Below are 20,260 nucleotides of genomic sequence, written 5' to 3' on the forward strand. Positions count from 1 at the left end.
ATGCCAGGTCTCCAGTTAGCTAATATCGACCAATGCGGGAGCTGCATCATCGGCAAATAGAAAAGAGTCAACTTTTAGACGAGTGACAAAACCCCAAAGAAAGAAAAATTGGAGTTGGTGCACACCGACGTTTGGGGACCGAGCCCAGTCTCATCCATTGGCGGGAAATCCTATTTCGTCATCTTCGTCGATGACCATTCCAGGAAGATATGGGTTTATTTCTTGAGACATAAATCTAAAGTCTATGGTATTTTTAGGAAATGGAAGGTCATAGTGGAAAATGAAATAGGCTTAAAAATTGAAAAGTTGAGATCAAACAACGGTGGTGAATATGAAAACAATGAATTCAAGAATTTTTGCTACGAGCATGGGATCAGACTTGAAAAAATCGTTCCAGGTACACCCCAACACAATGGCATAGCAGAATGAATGAACTGATCCTTGACTGAGAAAGCCAAAAGCATGCGATTACAAGCAGGATTACCAAAACAGTTTTTGGCAAAAGCGGTCAGTACAGTTGCTTATCTAATTAACCGAAGTCCATTAGTACCATTGCAATTCTAATTACTAGTGGAGGTATGGGGCAAAAAAGAGGTAAAACTTTTACATTTAAAATTTTTCGATTGTGTTGCTTATGTGCATATTAGTGATCAGGCTAGGGGCAAGCTTGATCCAAAATCTCAAAGGTGCACACTTATTGGATATGGTGAAGATGAGTTTGGTTACCGCATTTGGGATGACCAAAACAAGAAAATAATCAGAAGTTGAGATGTTGTATTCAATGAAAAGGTTGTTCACAAAGACGCACCATCGTCAAGTTATCCCGCACAAAATGATCCCGATATTGTAGAATTGGATGATACCACTGATAGCAACATGGCACAACAAACAATTGATAATTCCCAGACAGAGGGATCTATCATAGAGGGGTGCACTAAGGCACCACAGACCCCAACTCCGACCCCGACTCCGGTATTGAGGTCTTCTTGACCTCATTTACCGAATAGGAGATATTTGGATTACTTGTTACTAACTGATGCATGTAAAACTAGAGTGCTATGATGAAGCATGTCAGGTGGATGAGGCTAGCAAGTGGGAATTTGCAATGAAAGATGAGATGAAATCTCTCACCGACAATAGGACTTGGGAGCTAGCTAGGTTCCCCAAGGGAAAAGAAGCTCTTCAGAACAATGGGTGTACCGAATAAAAGAAGAGCATGATGGTTCGAGAAGATATAAAGTAAGACTCGTTGTCAAAGGCTTCCAACAGATAGAAGACATTGACTACGTAGAAAATCTTCTCACCAGTTGTGAAACTCACGACCATTCGGTCAGTTTTGAGCATTGTTGCAGCAGAGAATCTACACGTCGAGCAGTTAGATGTAAAAACTGCTTTCCTCCATGGTGATCTAGAGGAGGAGATATACATGCACCAACCTGAAGGTTTTGTAGAGAAAAGCAAATAAAAACTCGTTTGCTGGTTGAAAAAAAGTCTGTATGGTTTGAAACAAGCTCCAAGGTAGTGGTATAAGAAATTTTTCAGTTTCATGCAAAAGAATGACTACACAAGTGCAACGTTGATCATTGTTGCTATTTCAAGAGGTATAAATCAAGTTACATAATTCTTTTGCTTTATGTTGATGACATGCTAGTTGCAGGACCAGATATAGGCGAGATCAAAAATTTGAAAAAGCAGTTCATAGAATTTGAGATGAAAGACGTGGGTCTAGCAAAGCAGATGCTTGGGATGAGAATCACTAGATACATAAAGGAGGAAAGTTTGCAATTATCTCAGGCTAAGAGGTTCAACATGAGTGATGTTAAGGCAGTTAGCACACCATTAGCCGGCCATTTCAAATTATCAAAGACTCAATCTCTAAAGTCAGAGGAAGAGAAGAAAGAAATGGACAATATTCCATACACTTTAGCTGTAGGAAGTTTGATGTACGCCATGGTTTGCACAAGACCAAATCTCAGTCATGCAGTCGGAACCATCAGCAATTCATGTCGAATCCAGGAAAAATCCATTGGGAAGCGGTCCAATGGAAATTAAGATATCTCCGAGGTACAATTAACGAATGTTTATGGTTTGGCAAAAGTGAGCTGACATTGGATTAATATTTAGATGCAGGCTTTGCTGATGAGATAGATCACCGAAGAAGCACTACTGGATATGTCTTCACAGTAGGTACTAGTGCCGTTAGTTGGGTATCACAGATACAAAAGATCGTTACACTATTCACTACAGAGGTAGAGTATGTAGCCATGACAAAAGCCAGAAAAGAGATGATTTGGCTACAGGGTTTGTTGACAAAGTTGGGTTTCAAGCAGGTGAAAAGTGTTTTGCATAGTGACATTTAGAGCGCCATACACTTGGCAAAGAATTCAGCATTCTACTCAAAGACCAAGCACATCAGACTCCGCTATCACTTCATTAGAACTCTTTTAGATGAAAGGGTGTTAGCAGTTGAGAAGATCCTTGGCAGCAAAAACTCGGTAGACATGTTTATAAAGACAATGACTACAGAGAAATTGGAGCTATGCTTAGATTTAGTAGGTCTCCTAGATCCACTAAAATCATCTAGAAGATGATCACTGCACGAGCATCCCAACAAGGGGGTGTGGGCACTTCCGCAAGCGGGTGCATTTGCCCAGAGACTAGGGTGAGGACACAATGTTGCAGCACCAGAGCAACTAACACTTGGTTGCCCCCACATGTTTGGAGGGGGTGATTTGTTGGGCCACACACATGATTGCAATAAATGATAAGGAAAAAAAACATGAAGAACATGTTTGGAGGGGGTGAACACATGTGGTTGCAATAAATGGTAAGAGAATGAAAAACGCGTGAAGAAATAATAAATGGTAAGAGAAGGAAAAATCGTGAAGAAATAAAAGTCAAATTCCATTTGAAGCACATGTTTGTTTTCTAGTACCAAATCCTCCATAAATAAGGATTTGCAGCTTGCAAAATAAATGCTACACTCCTCTCCCCCTATAAAAGGGGTTGTGTATTGTAAAGGAAAGATGTACAAGTATAGTGGTGTAGGCAAGTGAGCTGTGTGTTGTGATTAAGAGGCAGAGAGGTTGAGCTGTGAGTTGAGTTTGAGTATGTTACTCCTCCATTGCATTTCCTATTGATATAGTGAAACTCCCTCTCTCTCGTGGACGTAGGCCAAGTTTGGCCGAACCACGTAACTCGCCGGTGTTCCTTGTGGTTGGTTGCTTGTGTTTGTGTTCTGGAACATCCCCAATCCCTAACACTCACAACCTTTTACAGACACCTCATTCCAAGAATTTTTAATCAAAGAGCGAAAAGACATATGATCGAACCACTATTTTTGAACCTAAAATGGGCCAAGGGGGTAGGACCCCACTTTAACTTGCTAGATTCTAACAAAATGGGGAAGTGATTTGCCAAAGGTCTAGATGAAGAGGTTTGGGAGAGATTAGGAAAATCATCTTACCACTCATTGCTAAACGAGAATCTATTTAGACAACTAGCCACTGATCCACCTCCCACCCACAGAACAAGAGAAAATAGCATTGTCCATAGGAATACCCCTTAAACCACAACCCTAATGAATCTGTTTATGGTTATTTTGGTCAATTGGTTTTATTATTGTGTCAGTGTTGTGTTAATGAGTGTGAGTTAGTGAGGATATTATGGTCATTGGTATGTACTTGACATATATTATAAATAGGGGGGGAGCCCTATCTTTGTAATGAGGTCTTCCATTTTAATCAATACTTTTAAGATGGTATTAGAGTAAGATTTGACTTAATCTTTACTACCAAACCAAACCTTAAACCTAATTGTATTTTGTGAATTTGCTGTTATAGGAGGATCAGTCATACCTTTAGAGATTAGAAACAAGTCTAGAGGTTGTTGGACACTTCTTGGATAGCATTGCCTTCTTTAGAATCTCAAGAAACCTTCCATACTTCACAAAACCAACACCATACCCAGTGACAGAACACTCAGATCCGTAGGTGGGTGAAATTTCATCGACAAAGGGCCAGTCAATGGCAGATCTAGAAATTATTCTCAGTGGGGGCAAAAATAAATATGCAAGCAAAAAATATATGTTTTTCATATTTTTCTAGGAAAATAATTAAAAAAAACATACATTCACATTTACCATTGATAATAGTTGTTTCAAATAACCCATCTTAAAAAATAGTTGTTTCAAATAACACAATTTAACAAAAAATTCTGGCATTTCATGTGTGTGGCATTTAAAACGAGGCCAAATGAATTTTTTTAGTGGGGGCATCTTCTAAATTTACTCAAAACATCTCTTTATTTTCTAAATTTCAGTGGGGGCTCTTGCCCCGGCTCACATATAAATAGATTTACCACTGAGACCAGTCATGTGCCCCTATGTGCCGACCAGTCACCAATAGGTTTGTTCCCATATGCCGGCGTGAGCTTTATAGCAAGTTTTGCTTCCAATTTCATCCATAATGCTTTAAATACTTCCTTACTCCTTAGACCATACTATCAAGTTGTTGGTCATGTGTTCTGATAAAAGATCTCACCTTTTTTGATCATTCTCTCAGGGCAATTTTTTAGTTGTTATTTGGTACTATTATGGTGATTGGTTCATTCCTTGTCGTAGTGGTAGTGTCTATAGGCTAATTTTTGGGGGCTCTGGTACTGGCAATACTATGCCTATTTGTTGGTGACTTTTTCATGGTTGAGTCAGTGGTTAGCCTTATTTATGGTTGTTCTAGTTGTTCTAGAAGTTCACCTTGTTTGTTGTTGGTTTCATCTGTGAGCGGGTTGGAATTGAATCCCAAATGTATGTTCCCTTCATTATTGCCGCAAACAACAATTGAAAAGTTGGATGGAAAGAATTATATTTAGTGATCTAAGACTGTTAAGATCTATTTGACAAGATTAGGTAAATCTGAACACTTGTTCCAATATGAGCCCGTTAATGAGAAAAGGAAAGAAGTGTGGATTCAAGAAGATGCACTTATTGCTTCCTTCTTGTGGAACTCAATGGAACCCAAATTGTACGAATGTGCACGCATCTAGACGTATGCAAGGAGGTTTGAGATTATGTCAAGCTCTTGTATTCTAGTAATATTACATATATGTATGATCTATTTGTAGTACATTCAATTACAATAGGGAGATCAGAGTGTCATGGAGTACTTTGTAGAGATGAAGTCTATCCATGAGGAGCTTAACATTGTGCAACCTATAACTACTGATGTTCACCAGATGCAATATCAGAGAGAATAGGTGACAATTCTTTGATTTCTATGGGTTTGAAACCCGACTTTGAGGCAATCCAATCCTAGATTCTTGGTAGTGCAGAGTTGCCATCCTTTTTTAATGTTTATTTAGAACACATTCGTAGCCCTTGCATATAGTGTTTCAACCCTTGGCTTTGAGAGGATTGTTTTCATTACACAAGGTGATTTTGGTTTCTAACCAATTAGCCATAGAAGTTTTCGAGGTGGTTCAAGTGGTTGTGGTGGGAGAGGTGGATGAGGTAGAGGCCCTCCTCACAAGTGCACTCATTCTGGACTAAGAGGTCATACTATTGAGCAATGTTGGGATCTTAGTGGTAAACCTCCTTGTGTCAACGATGCAGCCACCACAGATTTCATTCTTTTGGGTCCAAGTGGGGAGGCAACGTATTGTATTTATGTTTGAGGAAGAGTATTTCGAATTCAGAAAGTATCAAGTATCCTGACAAGCTTCCTTTCCCATCGCATCTCTTGCTTAGATAGGTAACCCCATTTGCCTGTCATCCCATAGTTCTTGTCCTAGTCCTTGCGTTATAGACAATGCTACAACTGGTCATATAATAGGCATACTTAATTTCTTCTCTACTCTCCATTATCTTGAAAACTTACCTCATGTTATTTTTGCTAATGGATCCACCATTGCCTTTAAAGGAAAGGGGACTGTTAATCCCACACCCTCTATTTATCTTCTTTCAGTTTTGTATAGTACCAAGTTCCTTTTCAATCTTGTATCCATTAGCAAGATTACTAAATCCATAAATTGTACGTTTTTCATCGATTCTATGGTCATTTTAGGATTTGAAGACGAGGAAGATGGTTGATCGAGGGTGTAAAGCTGGTGGACTTTACTACTATGAGTCGTCTGCACGGCTGCTGCCTTACCACTCCAAATCCATTGTCGCCTCAGCCATCCTTCATTAGAAAAGCTAAAACAACTAGTTCCTACTTCGAGTCTTGTGTCTAGTCTTGAGTGTGAGTCTTTTCAGTAGGGAAAGCATCATTGTGTTCCTTTTGCTTCCAATCTTGAGTGAGTCTTGTCAGTTGGGAAAGCATCATCTTGTTCCAATTGCTTCCCGAGTCAATAAACAGCCAGCAAACCCTTTTGTGTCAGCCTATTTTGATGTTTGGGGTTATAGTCAAGTAATGTCCAAATTGGGTTTCTAATACTTCATAGCCTTTGTTGATGATTATTCATGGATGATTTGGCTATATTTAATAGAAGATCGTTTTGAGTTATTTCATATCTTTGGTGCCTTTTTATCAGAAATAAAGACTCAATTTGGTTTTCCTATTCAGATATTTTGGATTGATAATGTTAAAGAGTACTTTGGTTTGCAATGCACTAATTAAATGACTCAGTTTTGTATGCAAGTCAAAAGATGTAGGGTCAAAGGGAATTAGTGAATTAGAAGAGTTCTTTAAATTATGATGAAGGGTTTGAAAAAGGGTTTTTGGGTTAATTTTATTTTAGTTTTATTTTGAGATCTTGTGTATTTTATTTTTTTGTTTTGTTTTTCTTTTTTTCCTTTGGTGCGTGGTTTTTATGGTGGACTCCTTGTCCCTGCATGTTGCACCTTTTCTTCTTCCTAATGTACCTTCTTTTATTATCCAAAAAATATATATGATTCAACTTGGTGTTGTTCATCAGTCATTTGCTGCTGACACTCCTTAAGAAAATGGGGTAGCAGAGAGGAAAAAAACAGACATATCCTTGAAGTCACTTGCACCTTACTTTATCAAATGCATATTCGTAAAGTGTTTAGGGATGTTGTACTCACTACTTGCTATGTTATCAACAAGATGTCCTCCTTTGTTCTTGGCGGTAGAATTCCCTACTTTGTTATCTTCCCTAATTCTCCTTTGATTCCTTTACCTCCTCGTAGACTTGGGCGTGTGTCCTTTGTTCATCAACTAACCATAGGGTGGATAAGTTGGATCCTCGTACTATAAAATGTCCCTTTCTGAGCTACTCGTATATTCAAAGGGATATTGTTGTTATAGTAGTACTCTACATTGGTCTTTTTGTTTTTGCCGATGTTACCTTTGAGTCTTCTATATACTACTCTCATTCCTTGTGTGCCTCTTACCTCAAATGAGTCTCTTCCTCTGCCTAATCTTCTAGATTCTAGTTTTTTTTTTGTACCCTACCATTCACTTGCGTAACCATGTAGCTCAAATCTTTCTCATCGTCTTGATTGTTCTAATTTGCAGGTGTATTCATGACTGCGGCTTTGGAGATGACAGTCCCCTTTAGTTTCTAATACTATGCCTTTGGTTTCCTCGTTTGATGATCATATTTCTTAGAATGTTGAACCTCCCATTGCTGCCCGAAAAGGTAAATGAACATGTACACAACATCCTATCTCCAATAGTGTTTGCTCTAACTTCTTGTCACCCTCTTATTATTGTTTTGTTACTACTCTATCGTCTGTAGTTCTTCCCAAATCTGTTTCTAAAGCCTTATCCCACTCTGGGTGGAGGAATGTAATAGTTGAAGAGATGAGTGCACTACAGGAAAATGATGCTTGGAATTGGTATTACATTCTTCTGATAAATTTGTGCTTGGTTGTCACTGGGTATATATTGTGAAAATCAACCCTGATGGTTTTGTGGCTTGTCTGAAGTTGCGCTTTCTTGCTAAGGGATATACTCAAGTGTATGATTTGGATTATTTAGACAAATTCTCCTCGGACACCAAACTTACTTTCATACATTTGTTTATCTTCTTGGCCACCACTTGTCATCAGCCTTTGCATTAGTTAGATGTGAAGAATGCCTTATTGCATGGTGATTGAGGAGGATGTCTATATAAAGCAACCACTTGGTTTTGTTGCTTAAGGGGAGTCCGGCTTATTGTGTCGGCTCAAGAAGTCATTATATAGTTTAAAACAACTTCCAGAGCATGATTTGGTCAATCAATGCAATAGAACTTTAGTTAAGCCTTCAACGATGTACAATATATTACTTTGTTTTATCGTCATATTCTAGCAAGTAGGATCCTCTTATTATTTATGTGGATGATATCATGATTGCTGGTGATGATGATCAATGTATTCATGGCCTAAAACACTTTCTACAGACTAAGTTTCAGACCAAAGACTTGGGATCATTGAAGTACTTCTTGGGTATAGAAGTATCCAAATCTCTTGTGGGAGCCATTTTGTCACAAATGAAGTATGTTCTTGATATTTTGGATGAGACTAGGTTGTTGGGATCCAAACTGGTTGAAACACCCATGGATCCTAATAGCAAGTTATTGTTGATATGGGTGATTTTTTGTGTGACCTAGGACAATACTAGAGACTTGTTTAAAAGTTGAATTATCTTATAGTCTCTAAACCAGATATATATTTTGCTATAGGTGTTGTGAGTCCGTTTTTGGATTCTTCGGGGACAAGTAATTGGGATGTGGTGATTTGCATCTTGAGATATCTTAAAAGTGTCCTGGGAGAGGTCTGTTATTTTCAGATCAGGGTCATGGTTATATTCAGGGATATATAGATGTTGATTGAGCCAAATCACCTTCCGATAGAAGATCCATGGCTGGATATTGTATCTTTATTGGTGATAATTTGGTTTCCTAGAAGAGTAAGAAACATACTTTAGTGGAGTGGCCAAGTCAAGTGCTGAGTTAGAGTATAGGGTTGTGGCTCACACTACATGTGAACTTGTTTGGTTTGAAAAACATGTCCACAGAATTGGATTTTCCACATTTTTTGGTCTATGGATTTAACTTTTGATAATCAAACTGGTATTCATATTGCCCCCACCCCGGTCTTCCCTAAGTGGACAGAACACATTGAAGTTGATTGCCACTTTTTTTGTGAGAAACTTGTGCAGAAGCTCATTACAACCACTTATGTGAAGTTTGATATGCAATTTGCTGACTTGTTTACTAAAGCTTGGAGGGGTGCTTGTATTTAATTCATTTGTAACTAGCTAGGAGTATATGATATCTATGCTCGAGCTTGAGGGGAGTGTTAATGATTATTTTGTTTTCTTATTGTTATTAGTGTGTAAGTTTTATGTAAATTAGTGTGAGTTAGTAAGGGTATTATGGTTATTGGTATGTACTTGACTTATATTATAAATAAAGGAAGAGACCCATCATTCTGATGAAATCTTCTGTTTTAGTCAATACTTCAACATAATTTATCAAAATTATCCATGTTTTAGTAAATTTACTTCTCCCTTTCCTTTGCTCCCCCTCCAACCCGAAAAAGAAAAAAAGAAGCCCAAACACCACATACAACTCCATCCCAAAAATAGAATGAAGAGCAGGCCTACGAGGACCATAGACTGAAGAGAACCCCTACCCCTAATTTTTAACATAGATAAAGGAAGAAACCCAATAGACTATCAACTCTGGAGAAAGAACAAGAGTCCCACAATAAAATAATATCCTTATTCCTCAGCAACTCCTCTAGAAGGAAGGAACTCCCCATCTCTAAACCTACCCTCCCGAATGCTCTTTGATCTATCCCCATCAATTTTTTTTAGTTTAATTTCTTGTAGGAAATGCATTTAGAAATATCAGTAGTTAAAGGCTAAATAGGAATAGGTAGAATACCTGATTGGGAAATAGAGTTCACTAGATTCCCCTTTTTGTGCTCATGCTCAAACCTACCAGACTAGTAAGTTTGTTTTATTTGCCTTTTTTATTATTTTATTATCTTATTTCTTGAGGATTTATGGTCTTCTTTAGCTTGTAATTCCTTTTCTTATCTCGTAATTTATTTCTTTTCTTATAAAAAAAAGTGTCAAACAATGCTGAAGTTTGTGAATTTTAGGGGTCATTTGGTATCAATGTTGAAAATTATGGAAACTAAAATGAGAAACAAAAACTAAAAATCAGAAATAGAAACTAAAAATCGAAAACCAGCAACTTGTTTGGTTGATATTTCTAAAAATCAAACAAATTAAAAACTTGATTAAACAAATGCTTATTTTTGTCCATGAATCAAAGAATAATTAAAAAATATGATTAAAATAATAAAACTTCAAAGTAATGCAAATTAAAAATACCATAATAAAAATAAAAGTTGTTATAATTATTTTACCGATTTATTATATTTCAAATTCCACTTTATAGTAGCAATCTTATCAGACATGACAATTGAAAAATAGTAAAAATATTTTTTAAATGATTTTTATTATGTTTTTATTTTTTGAAATTTTATGGACATTTTAATTTTAATTACAATTCATATGACCATTTTGTTTTAATTTTAATTAAAAAAAAACTATGTATAAAATGATTGTATCCAGAAAAAATTAATTGTGGATATTAAAATATTTTGGCAACAAGTTGCCAAAACAATTGAAAACCGTAAAATTTTGGTTTTGATTTTTTCACAAATAGCTGAAAATCAACAATAGAAACAGAAAACTAGTAACATAAACAAACGCAGTTTTATAATCTATTTGTTCATTGTACAGAAATGAACATAGAAAGCAGATACAATACCAAACAGACCGTTAGGTACTGTATCAGTTGATGCAATAACTATGTCAAAAATTTGAGTTCCTAATAAGTCTTGACAAGTAAATCCTTTTAAATTTTTCTCTCGAACCTAACATCTTCTCAAACCTCACACTGAACTGAAAATGAAAAATAATTGAAATAATATGAAAGAGTTTTACAGCATAAAGAGGCCCGTTTCTTTGCAAAAATCTTCTTTGATGTTTGGTGATGTTGTGGCTGCAAGTGGCTGGGTGCTGGTCGAAGAAAACAAGAACAATAAAGATGGGTGTTTGGATTGGACAACTTACTGTATTTCTTTCTTTCCATGATTTTTCCAATTTCCCATGTTCCCAAAATGCTACACAATATATGTCTCTGATTCATCAAGCCCAAGAATTTTTAGATATCTACTATGATAAAATTCATTCTTTTTTTTTGTTCACATTGTTAAGTTTATAACACTTTTTTTTTTTCCTGAGATTACTCTTAATCATTATGAGCTTATGAATATTGTTAGGAGTGTAGGACCTGCAGTCCAAGGGTATTGTCTGGGGTATTTATGTCTACTTCTTTCTCTCTCTCTCACTCTACACCATGAAAGACATGGTATCATAGATCCTAAAGCCCCTAACCCCTAGTATCTGAAAATGTGCTGGTGTTAGCATAACATCAGCTGCATCAGTTTTTTTCATAGGCCCAGGCAACACTGCAGATTGGTGTTCTCCCATGGGCAGGCAAAATGATGTAGGACAAGGAGCAAGACCCTGGGAAGATCCTTGTTAGAGGATAATTAAGAAGAATCTGGTGAAGGGATTGTTGGGTTTAGTTAGTGGTTAATTGTGTGTTTAGTTTAAGATTATGCGTATTTGGGGGTTTGTTTGTAATATTTGAATTTTTAGGGGTATGTTTTTATATTAATGTAGTTTTAGGGGTATATGTGTAATTTCGTGTGTAGAGACTTTCTTGTAATAGTGTGTGAAAGCCATGTAGAAGTGGAGTTGTTGATGAATTTAAATTAAGTTGAATGTATGATTTCCCCTTGTATCTCCTCTCTTCCCCTTCCTTCCTCTTCAATTTCTTCTTATCAATTCCATGGCTGCAGATCATTGATGCTGCCCCTGCATTGCGAAACGCCTCAAGAAATTTGTAGATTCGAAGTTTTTAGTTCTATCAATTTGGAATTTTTCTTAGTTACGACTTTCCATCAGATTTTTGTTCCAATTCAAATCTGAAGCATGTTGTGGCCTTTTTTTGCTGCAAAATTAATGCTCCCTGGATGACTGAATTCATAACGTAAAACATGTCTTTTACGAACATTAGTTCTATATTTTATGTTAGTACTAATTTATTATTAGCTCGACTTAAATTATTATGGGAGAACAAATTTAGAGTGGTATAACTGTCCCCTTTTAAGTATTAGATCTGTGTGACATTCCTTGAATCTTTTTTTCTCCAAGTCCAAATGTGAAGCGCGTAAACAATTGCTATTTTTAATTAGTAAAATTCTGAAGTGCCTAAACAATTTCTCGAGTATTCTGAATGTACTTGATACATATTTAATTGATCCAAAAATGAGTAGTTAGATGGCAAGGTTCGGCAAAATGCATTTTAACAACTGTTGAGAATGGGGTGAAAATTTTAATTATCATTTATAGTATCTCTAGGGAACTGTTGAATAAGAAGAAACCTAAGGCCTACATACTTAATGAAAAAGAAAACCTTCTATGTTGTTTGAAAGCCTTTAAACGACCAGAGAATGACATCTACGTCAAAGCTGGAAAATGCAAAAATGCTATAGCTGTTTCCATCATACCAAATGAAAGCCTTTGCATTTAAATTAAACTTTGAGAATAACAAAATCAAACAAAGATAACTGAAGAAAAAGGGAAGCTGTAAGCTGTTCAATTCAAACCAGTACATAAAATAAGATTAAAAATTAAAACCAAAAAGGCTAAGAATACTTTCTGAAAGGTGGCCAAGAAATATTTTTTTCATTAATAAGTGAAGAATTTAGCTACTATAGAAGATAAGATAAGGGAAGGACGACTCAAATGGTTTGGGCATTTGCAACGTAGGCCACTTAGTGCACCATTGAGGAAGAGTGAGTTAGTTTCTGTGGGGGGGCAGTAGAAGGGGTAGGGGTAGATCTAAAATAACTTGGAATGAGATAGTGAATAAGGATTTAATAGCCCTGAATTTGTCAAAAGAAATGGTCTAATGATTGCATAAATTGGCGGAAAAGGATTCATATAGCGGACCTCGCCTAGTGGGACTTAAGGCTTGGTTTTATTGTTATTGTTGTGTAAGTGAAGAATTTACAAGAGGGAGAATGAGACATCTCCTAAAGAAAACCTGGAACAAACCAGAAAACAGCTAAAAACTACATAAAGAGGGTAAAAAAAAATCAACAAGCCAGCACATTCCTCCAATCTCTTTGAGTCTCCTGGAAACTAATTTACCGAAGTGATGCCAAATACTGGATTTTCTCCCAGATCAGCTCCCAAATTAATTTTTTCCCCAGAGAATATCGTGCATTACATTTCATCCATATCCCCCATAAAGATGCAAATAAGCCACACCTCTATAAAGCTGCCCTATCCTTCCTCATCGTTTTTTTAATAGCAAAAGAAATTTCATTAATAGGGAAAGAGTTTACAAGGGGGAATAAGACGTCTCCCAAAAAAATTTGGAACAAACCAGGAAAAAAAAAACTAAAACAGAAAAATAAAAAATCAAGCCAACTATATCTTCCAATCCCTATTTAAATCCTGAAAGCTAGCTTCCCATAAAATTCCAAACCCAACACACCATCAAGAAGTCAAACAAAATCTTTTCTCACATTAAAGACGAATTCAGCTTCTTCCCAGAAAAAATCTGTGTGTATGTTCCAACCTTAAACCCCATAAAACTGCATACTTGCTACACTTCCATAAAGCTGCCCTATCCTTACTTCTTCCAAAGCCAGCCAAAGAAATGTCTAACAAGTCCACCGCTGAACAGCGGCGTACCCAACTCTTACCAAACAATTTATTCCGAATTCTCCATGCAAAGTCACAATGCAAAAAGATATGGGAGGCTGTTTCAGAGTTCCTATAACAGAGCATGCAATCATTTGGAGAGAGAGCCTTCAAAGGTATCTTAATTTGCAGTGAGTTATTGGTATTAATTTTGTTAAGCACAAGCAACCAAGTAAATGCTTTAATTTTTAGGGACTTCAACCTTCCAAATAACTGAATAAAGAGGAAAGGGAGAGTTTGAATAGGTCAAAAATTCAAAGAGTGATTTACAAGAAAACACCTCCAAATGATCTAGACAGCAAGAACGAACATCCCTAACCAAGGGTAATTTGCAATTGTTCAATATGGGCAACAAGGAAGACAATTCCACCATCTCCCTGTCATTTAGAGGTCTCTTGAAATGAAGATTCCAGGAGACAGAAAAGCTGCTCATGTTGTCCACAAAAAATAAAAAAAAAGACTTAACTTTGTTAGACTCAGAACACAGTCCAAAAACATGAGGAAAAGAAGTGGAAAATGAATCATTTCCGAGCCAAGGGTCTTTCCAAAAATGAATCTGGGAACCACCCCCCTAAACTTTAAATTTAGTGAGGGGTGAAAATAGACTAAATCTGGGAAATAAACCTCCACGGACTCCCCAAAGAATATCTCAAACTAGCATTGGTATCCCATCCATTTTCATCCAACCCAAACTTACGACGAATAATTCTATGCCATAGGGAATTATCTTCTAAGGGGAAGCGCCACAACCATTTAGTTAAAAGAGTGGTGTTTTTAGACACCAAGTTACCAATACCCAACCCCTCCTCCTTTTTAGACTTACAAACCGCTGCCCAGCTTGCTAAATGGTCCCTATGACTCCACACCAGATAAAAAAAAAATCTCGCATAATTCTCTCAAGCTTGCTAGCATTTCCCACTGGAATTCTAAAACAGATAGAAAGTACAGCGGAATGCTGGAAAGACAAGCCTGGGTAAGTGTAATTCTCCCCCCAAAAGAAAAAGGGGCACCCTTCCAATCATCTAATCTCTTCGGAAGTCGTAAACCTCTCCAACTACTGGATTCCAAAAGTCTGCCCCTGTAGGATTCCCTCCCATTGGAACGCCTGAATAGGGAACGCCTGAATAACTTAGGGGCCAGTCCAATAAACCTCACCCCGCTTCTGCTGCCCAATCACTAGTTCTCTCAACGGGTTCAACAGATGCTAAACCACTTTTCCCTATATTAATCTTGAGCCTAGAAGCCCTCTCAAAAGCTTGAAGTATACCCGAAATTCTTAACAGAAGGTTATGATTATCTAGGAAGAAAATGGTATATCATCAGCAAGTTGAATATTAGAAACCACCACCTCCTCATTCCCCACACGTAATCCTTTAACCAACCCTCTATCAACCAGCCTATCCACCATCCTACTTAAGACATTAGCTGCAAGGATGAACAAAAGGGGAGATACACAGTTCTCCTTGTCTAAGGCCTCTTGAATCCTACCAAAATCTTTCATTTGTAAAAGTTGCATAATGTTATTTGCTAGCTTTGTATGAGTGTATGACTCTGCCCTTCCACACGTGGAATAAAAGCGTTAAAATACTTTAGCCACAAGAAATAAGTTGCCTTTGGTATTACTATGTAAATATTTTCCCTAATGAATTCGGCAGGATATTTGTAAAAAAAAGGGCGTTCCTGGACCACAAGGCTCCCAGCTTTGTGAGGGTAGGGAGAGGGTCATCACAGTGTATGAAGCCTTACTTCTGCTTTCATGCAGAGAGGTTCCTTGGATTCAAACTTGTGACCAACTGGTTACAAAGGAGCAACCTTACCATTGATCCAAGGCGTGCCCTCACAGGATATTTGTTCATAAGTGTTAATCTCATTTCGTTATAGTGGGTTCCTACTTCATATTAATTTTTTGTTGACTCTTACAATTGATAATAATGTTTTGATAGCATATTTATTAATATTTCTATGAAAACACTTTTTCCAATGATTTTGCGAGGATATTTGTCTATAAGCTTTTGCTGTCATTTTTTTAGTGGATGTCTACTTCATATTAATTTTTGTTGACTCGTACAATTCAAAATTATATTTTGTTAGCTATGTTTACTTTTGCATTTTTTCACATATGCACATGCCATATAGAATAATTGTAAAATTATATTTCTGAAATGTTAAGCACGAGCAGGATTGACAAATTTCAACAAATAATTGTGGTGCTTACTCCTTAACACTTTTGCATCAATTATATATTTAGCCTTTGTAGTTCTGGAAGTTTCATGAACAGCTGGCTGCAATGAGAAACTCGAGTTACAGAACTGAACAGATGCTTCATAAATAAAATAATAAATATGGAACAAATAGCTTATGAACTAATCACACATTCATTTCTCATGTTTTTACATAATATTATTTAAAGAATAGGTGAATTAGGGTCCATTTTGTGGAATTTTTACTTGACTATGATATCAACTAATGAAAAGTCTTGCTCTCTAAACAGTAGTTAGAATCCAAGCAGAGAACATAAACAACTCAAAGAAAGCCATGTGTTTGAATCATCTAATTAGAATTTCAGCAAACATTCACAGAATTTGCAAGAAAAATGGACAAATTGAAAGACCTATATAAAGTTTATAGAACTGAGTGAACAGAGTTGTAGAGCAGATACTGTTCATTTGGCAAATCCAAATCCTGCTGAATGCCTCTTCACAGCCAATAACTGTTCATCAGCAAGAGCAAATATTAATTTGAATGCAAGGAGAGAAAGGGAGGGAGGTTTTGGCAAAGACAGTCCAATTACCTATTGAGCCTCTCTTATATTTGTTGAAACCACCTTTTGTGACTATAAAATTCAATACTTCATAACAATATGCAAAGTTATCTCAGGTAAACTAGTAAAAATTTATATAAATTTTAAAATTATAAAACTAAATATGGAAGAGAAAATATATGGGTTCACTAATTGCCTAGGCTTGAAGGGTTTTATGCATGGTCCCAGTAAAACAGGGGAGATTCCATTCCAAATAAACCAAGAGAAAACAAAAAACAAAAAAAGAAAAGAAGAAAGCACAGCTTCTAAATAAAGAAGATGAAGAAAAAGAAGGAACAAAAAAAATATAGGAGAGAAGTGATAAGGGCAGGAGATGGACATGCGAATAGTGAAGGCGGTTTGTAAGTTGAATGGGAGATGACTCTACAAATTGCAAGCAATGCCCAGTTCTCTGTCAATGACAAGTGACACGGAAGAAGCACATTAGGTACTCTCTTAATAGATCCCATCATGGGAACTCAATACTGTTCGAAGGAGGAATGAGTTGGGAGACAGTTGGTTACTGAGAAGAAGAGGAGAAGATAAAAAGTGAATTGAGGGAAAAGAAAAAAAAAATACTGATGTGTTATTAAAGAAAACATAAACTGAATATTTGACACATAGCAAAAAGCTGGGACAGCCCAGATTGAGCTTAACATAATTATTTATAGTATACCAGATTTTAAAGTGCAGATGATATTGCTTGGTATTCTTGGGACAAAACTGAGTCTAGAGTTTGAAAACTCTCAGCCAAGTGCATACCTGCTCGGCTCCATTCAGAATCACCATTTTGTCTCCTTGTACATCCCCCTTGTGTGAGGGCCTTCCTCAAATGAGGGTTTGCAAGCATGTAACCATACCACACGTATAATTTTCTTTCTTTTTTGTTCAATTGATGCTCCTGCATTACTCTCCTTCAGGTCATGGGGACTTTAATAACTCCATTTTCCCCATCCATTACATCTCTTTGGGTATAACCTCTTGAAATTGCAGTTTGTGTTGTTATGTGCTCTCAGTGATTTGACCCTTTCACTTGGCCAAGAGCATTAAGTTCCATATCCTTTCATCTCAAAGTTCATTTTCTTTGATTAATCAAATTTATTTAATTTCTAAATGCTTCTCATGTATAGTTGACAATAATATCTGATTTGATGACTTAAATTGCATGTGCCAAATGCTGATAATGAAACATGTGCAAGGCTCTCAAACTTCTCACATTCTAGTTCCATTGTCTTCTTAATTTATTTACATGAGTACACATGACCAGTGAATTGATTGCATTCAAATCCCCTTCCATAATATGGGGATTTTCTCTATTTTAACTCTATTGCCAGTCCCATAGTCTTTCTGCAATGAGAGAATGCGAACACAAAATGATTTGGCTTTTGTGCCAGTTCTGTAATCCGTGCCCTCTATTTCTGGGAAATGCGGTCCTCTTTCATCATCTGAACACCTTTTTCAATCTCAGCCACCTTTTCTTATCACTGTTTGAGGAAAAAAAACATCTTAAATTAAAGCCTTTGTTCCAAATTGATAGAGATGTCCTGGTCATGCCTGCATCCTGTTCAAAAAATGATTTTTGTGCAATTGAACCTGAGATTCTGAATATGTTAAATCTGATTGTCACGTTTGCAGTTAGAAATTTACACAACAAAGGAATCAATTTTACTTTTTATATGATCTTGAAATGGCTGGTATGGTGAGTTTGGAAGCATATATTATCATGTCAATGAGGTAGACTGATGATGTTTACATTATTGTTGATTCTTTTGAGCATCTTGATAGTTCTGTTTGATACAGTGTAACTGTCTGTTGACCTGGCTTGGGTTGGAACTGGAACTAACTGGTTTTTGACCTGGCAGGGAGGAAGTGATAGTGAACAAGAAAGCAATGGTGGTACAGGAACATGTCAAAAACCTCAGAAACGAGGTCAGGAAAACTTTCAGAACAACACTTTAAGAGGATTTGATGGATGCTCTGCAGATCTTTCACCGTCCCAGTCTCTTGCATCAAGTTATGGTTGCCTCTCATTGTTGAAAAAGATACGCTCTGATGGTAAAAGAAATTCCTCTGCTTCTCACTCTTGTTGCTCTCTCTCTCTCTCTCTCTCTCTCTCTCTCTCTCTCTCACGGTGCAATCATAATCCTATTGAACCCCTTTCCTCTGTCCATTGAGACAAAATGTAGCAGCACCCAAATAGGATTCACTGATCCAGGATTACTAAGTACTAATCTAAAATACTAATTGGATGTTTTGATGCTGCTATGATTTATCAACTTTTAGGTGTTTGCTTTGCTCTATTCTGCTGCAGTTTTTATGGTAGTGAAATAGAAATTCAATGCATGTGAAAACACGTGAAGCAATACACTTATTTTTTAAAACGATTTATTTATGATTTTGTCACAATTTATGAAAATTGAGGCTTAAATATTTTGATGTTGGTTTGGGATTTTTTTAGGAAGCCAAACACGTGCTGTCGGGAAAAGGACACCCCGCTTCCCTGTTTCATATTCCTACCGTAAAGATAAAGGGGAGAAGTTTTATTCAGCAGCCAAGGAAGGTCAGAAACTAAAGGTGGATGCAAATGATGATGTTGCTCATGAGGTTGCTTTAGCACTGGCGGAGGCTTCACAGAGAGGTGGTTCTCCTCAAGTTTCTCAGATCCGTAATAGAAGAACAGAGGATTTTATGTCATCTCTGCGGAATGGAGAAAGTGTGGTAATAATTTGCTTTTTATTTGACTTCTCTCTCTTCCTCTCTCTTTCTCTCTCTTTTTCTCTCTCTTTCAGCATGTGTTTGTGTGTGAGAAATGACCAAATTGTTTGTAACCTGTCATTAAATTCAGCATGCTGAATCAGAAAAGATTGGTCTGCTTGTGAATAATGAAATGGATGAGGATGGTTTTGAAGGAAGCATAGGAAGCATGGAAGGTGATAATGATGACTATGCGAGGTGTAAAAGTTATTTGATTGGTACTGAAGATGTTGGCACAGTAGATGTTCAAGAAAAAGGGAATAAATACTGTGGTAAGATGTCAGAATTTGTAGATGGTGGAAACAATCATGATGTAAAGGAAGCCTGTAGTGGGACGGAAGAACAAAAGTCTTATATTGCTCGAAGAAAAGTTGGAATGGAGGTTGTGGATGCAAAAGTTGCACTATCTTCTCCTCAGGGTCCAAGAAAGAGAAGCAGAAAAGTTCTTTTTGGGGGAGGTGTGTTAATAATAGCATCCCTACAGTTTTTACCTTTCATTAATATGCCTTATGCTTTTATTATTTATTTCAGGGAGTAAATTCTATGTGCACTCTTATGTTTTCTGCTCCATAAATCTGAGCATGATTTCCAGAAATATGTTGAATGCTTCTATGTTTTGTGAGTGGGGAAACTTGAGTTCTAAGAGAGGAAATTTTTCACTTTGAAATCATGCTGCCTTCTTTAATATATATATTTTTTTCTTTTTTCCCTTTTGATTTTGTCATTGTGCTTGAAAGCATCCTGCTTTTTTTTTTTTTTTTTCCTTCAGTACATTTTATTTTTGATAGAGAAACAATACTGTATAATCCAGTTATATTACTCCTTTCATAGAAAACTTTCAGAACTGATTGATGGATTAAATTTCTTCTTTCATCCTCAAAACCTTGTGATGTAAAGCAGTATGGTTATTTGAGAGGCCTTTTAGAAAAAAAATGGAAGTGGTGTAAGGTTTTGTCTCTAT

General features: G+C 36.6%; 1 protein-coding gene across 3 annotated transcripts in view; it reads left to right on the forward strand.

Annotated features, from left to right (window-relative positions):
- Positions 1–20,260, forward strand: part of LOC131151602 (protein ALWAYS EARLY 3-like) — a 106,613-nt gene that overhangs the window by 39,015 nt on the left and 47,338 nt on the right. For all 3 annotated transcript variants that reach the window (XM_058102860.1, XM_058102861.1, XM_058102862.1), the window contains 3 exons: positions 18,408–18,600; positions 19,004–19,263; positions 19,391–19,757. In XM_058102860.1, coding sequence (XP_057958843.1) covers positions 18,408–18,600; positions 19,004–19,263; positions 19,391–19,757 — 820 coding nt within the window. The remainder of the gene's footprint in view (positions 1–18,407; positions 18,601–19,003; positions 19,264–19,390; positions 19,758–20,260) is intronic.

The sequence above is a fragment of the Malania oleifera genome, chromosome 3 (assembly GCF_029873635.1).
Source record: "Malania oleifera isolate guangnan ecotype guangnan chromosome 3, ASM2987363v1, whole genome shotgun sequence".
NCBI classification, from domain to species: domain Eukaryota; kingdom Viridiplantae; phylum Streptophyta; class Magnoliopsida; order Santalales; family Ximeniaceae; genus Malania; species Malania oleifera.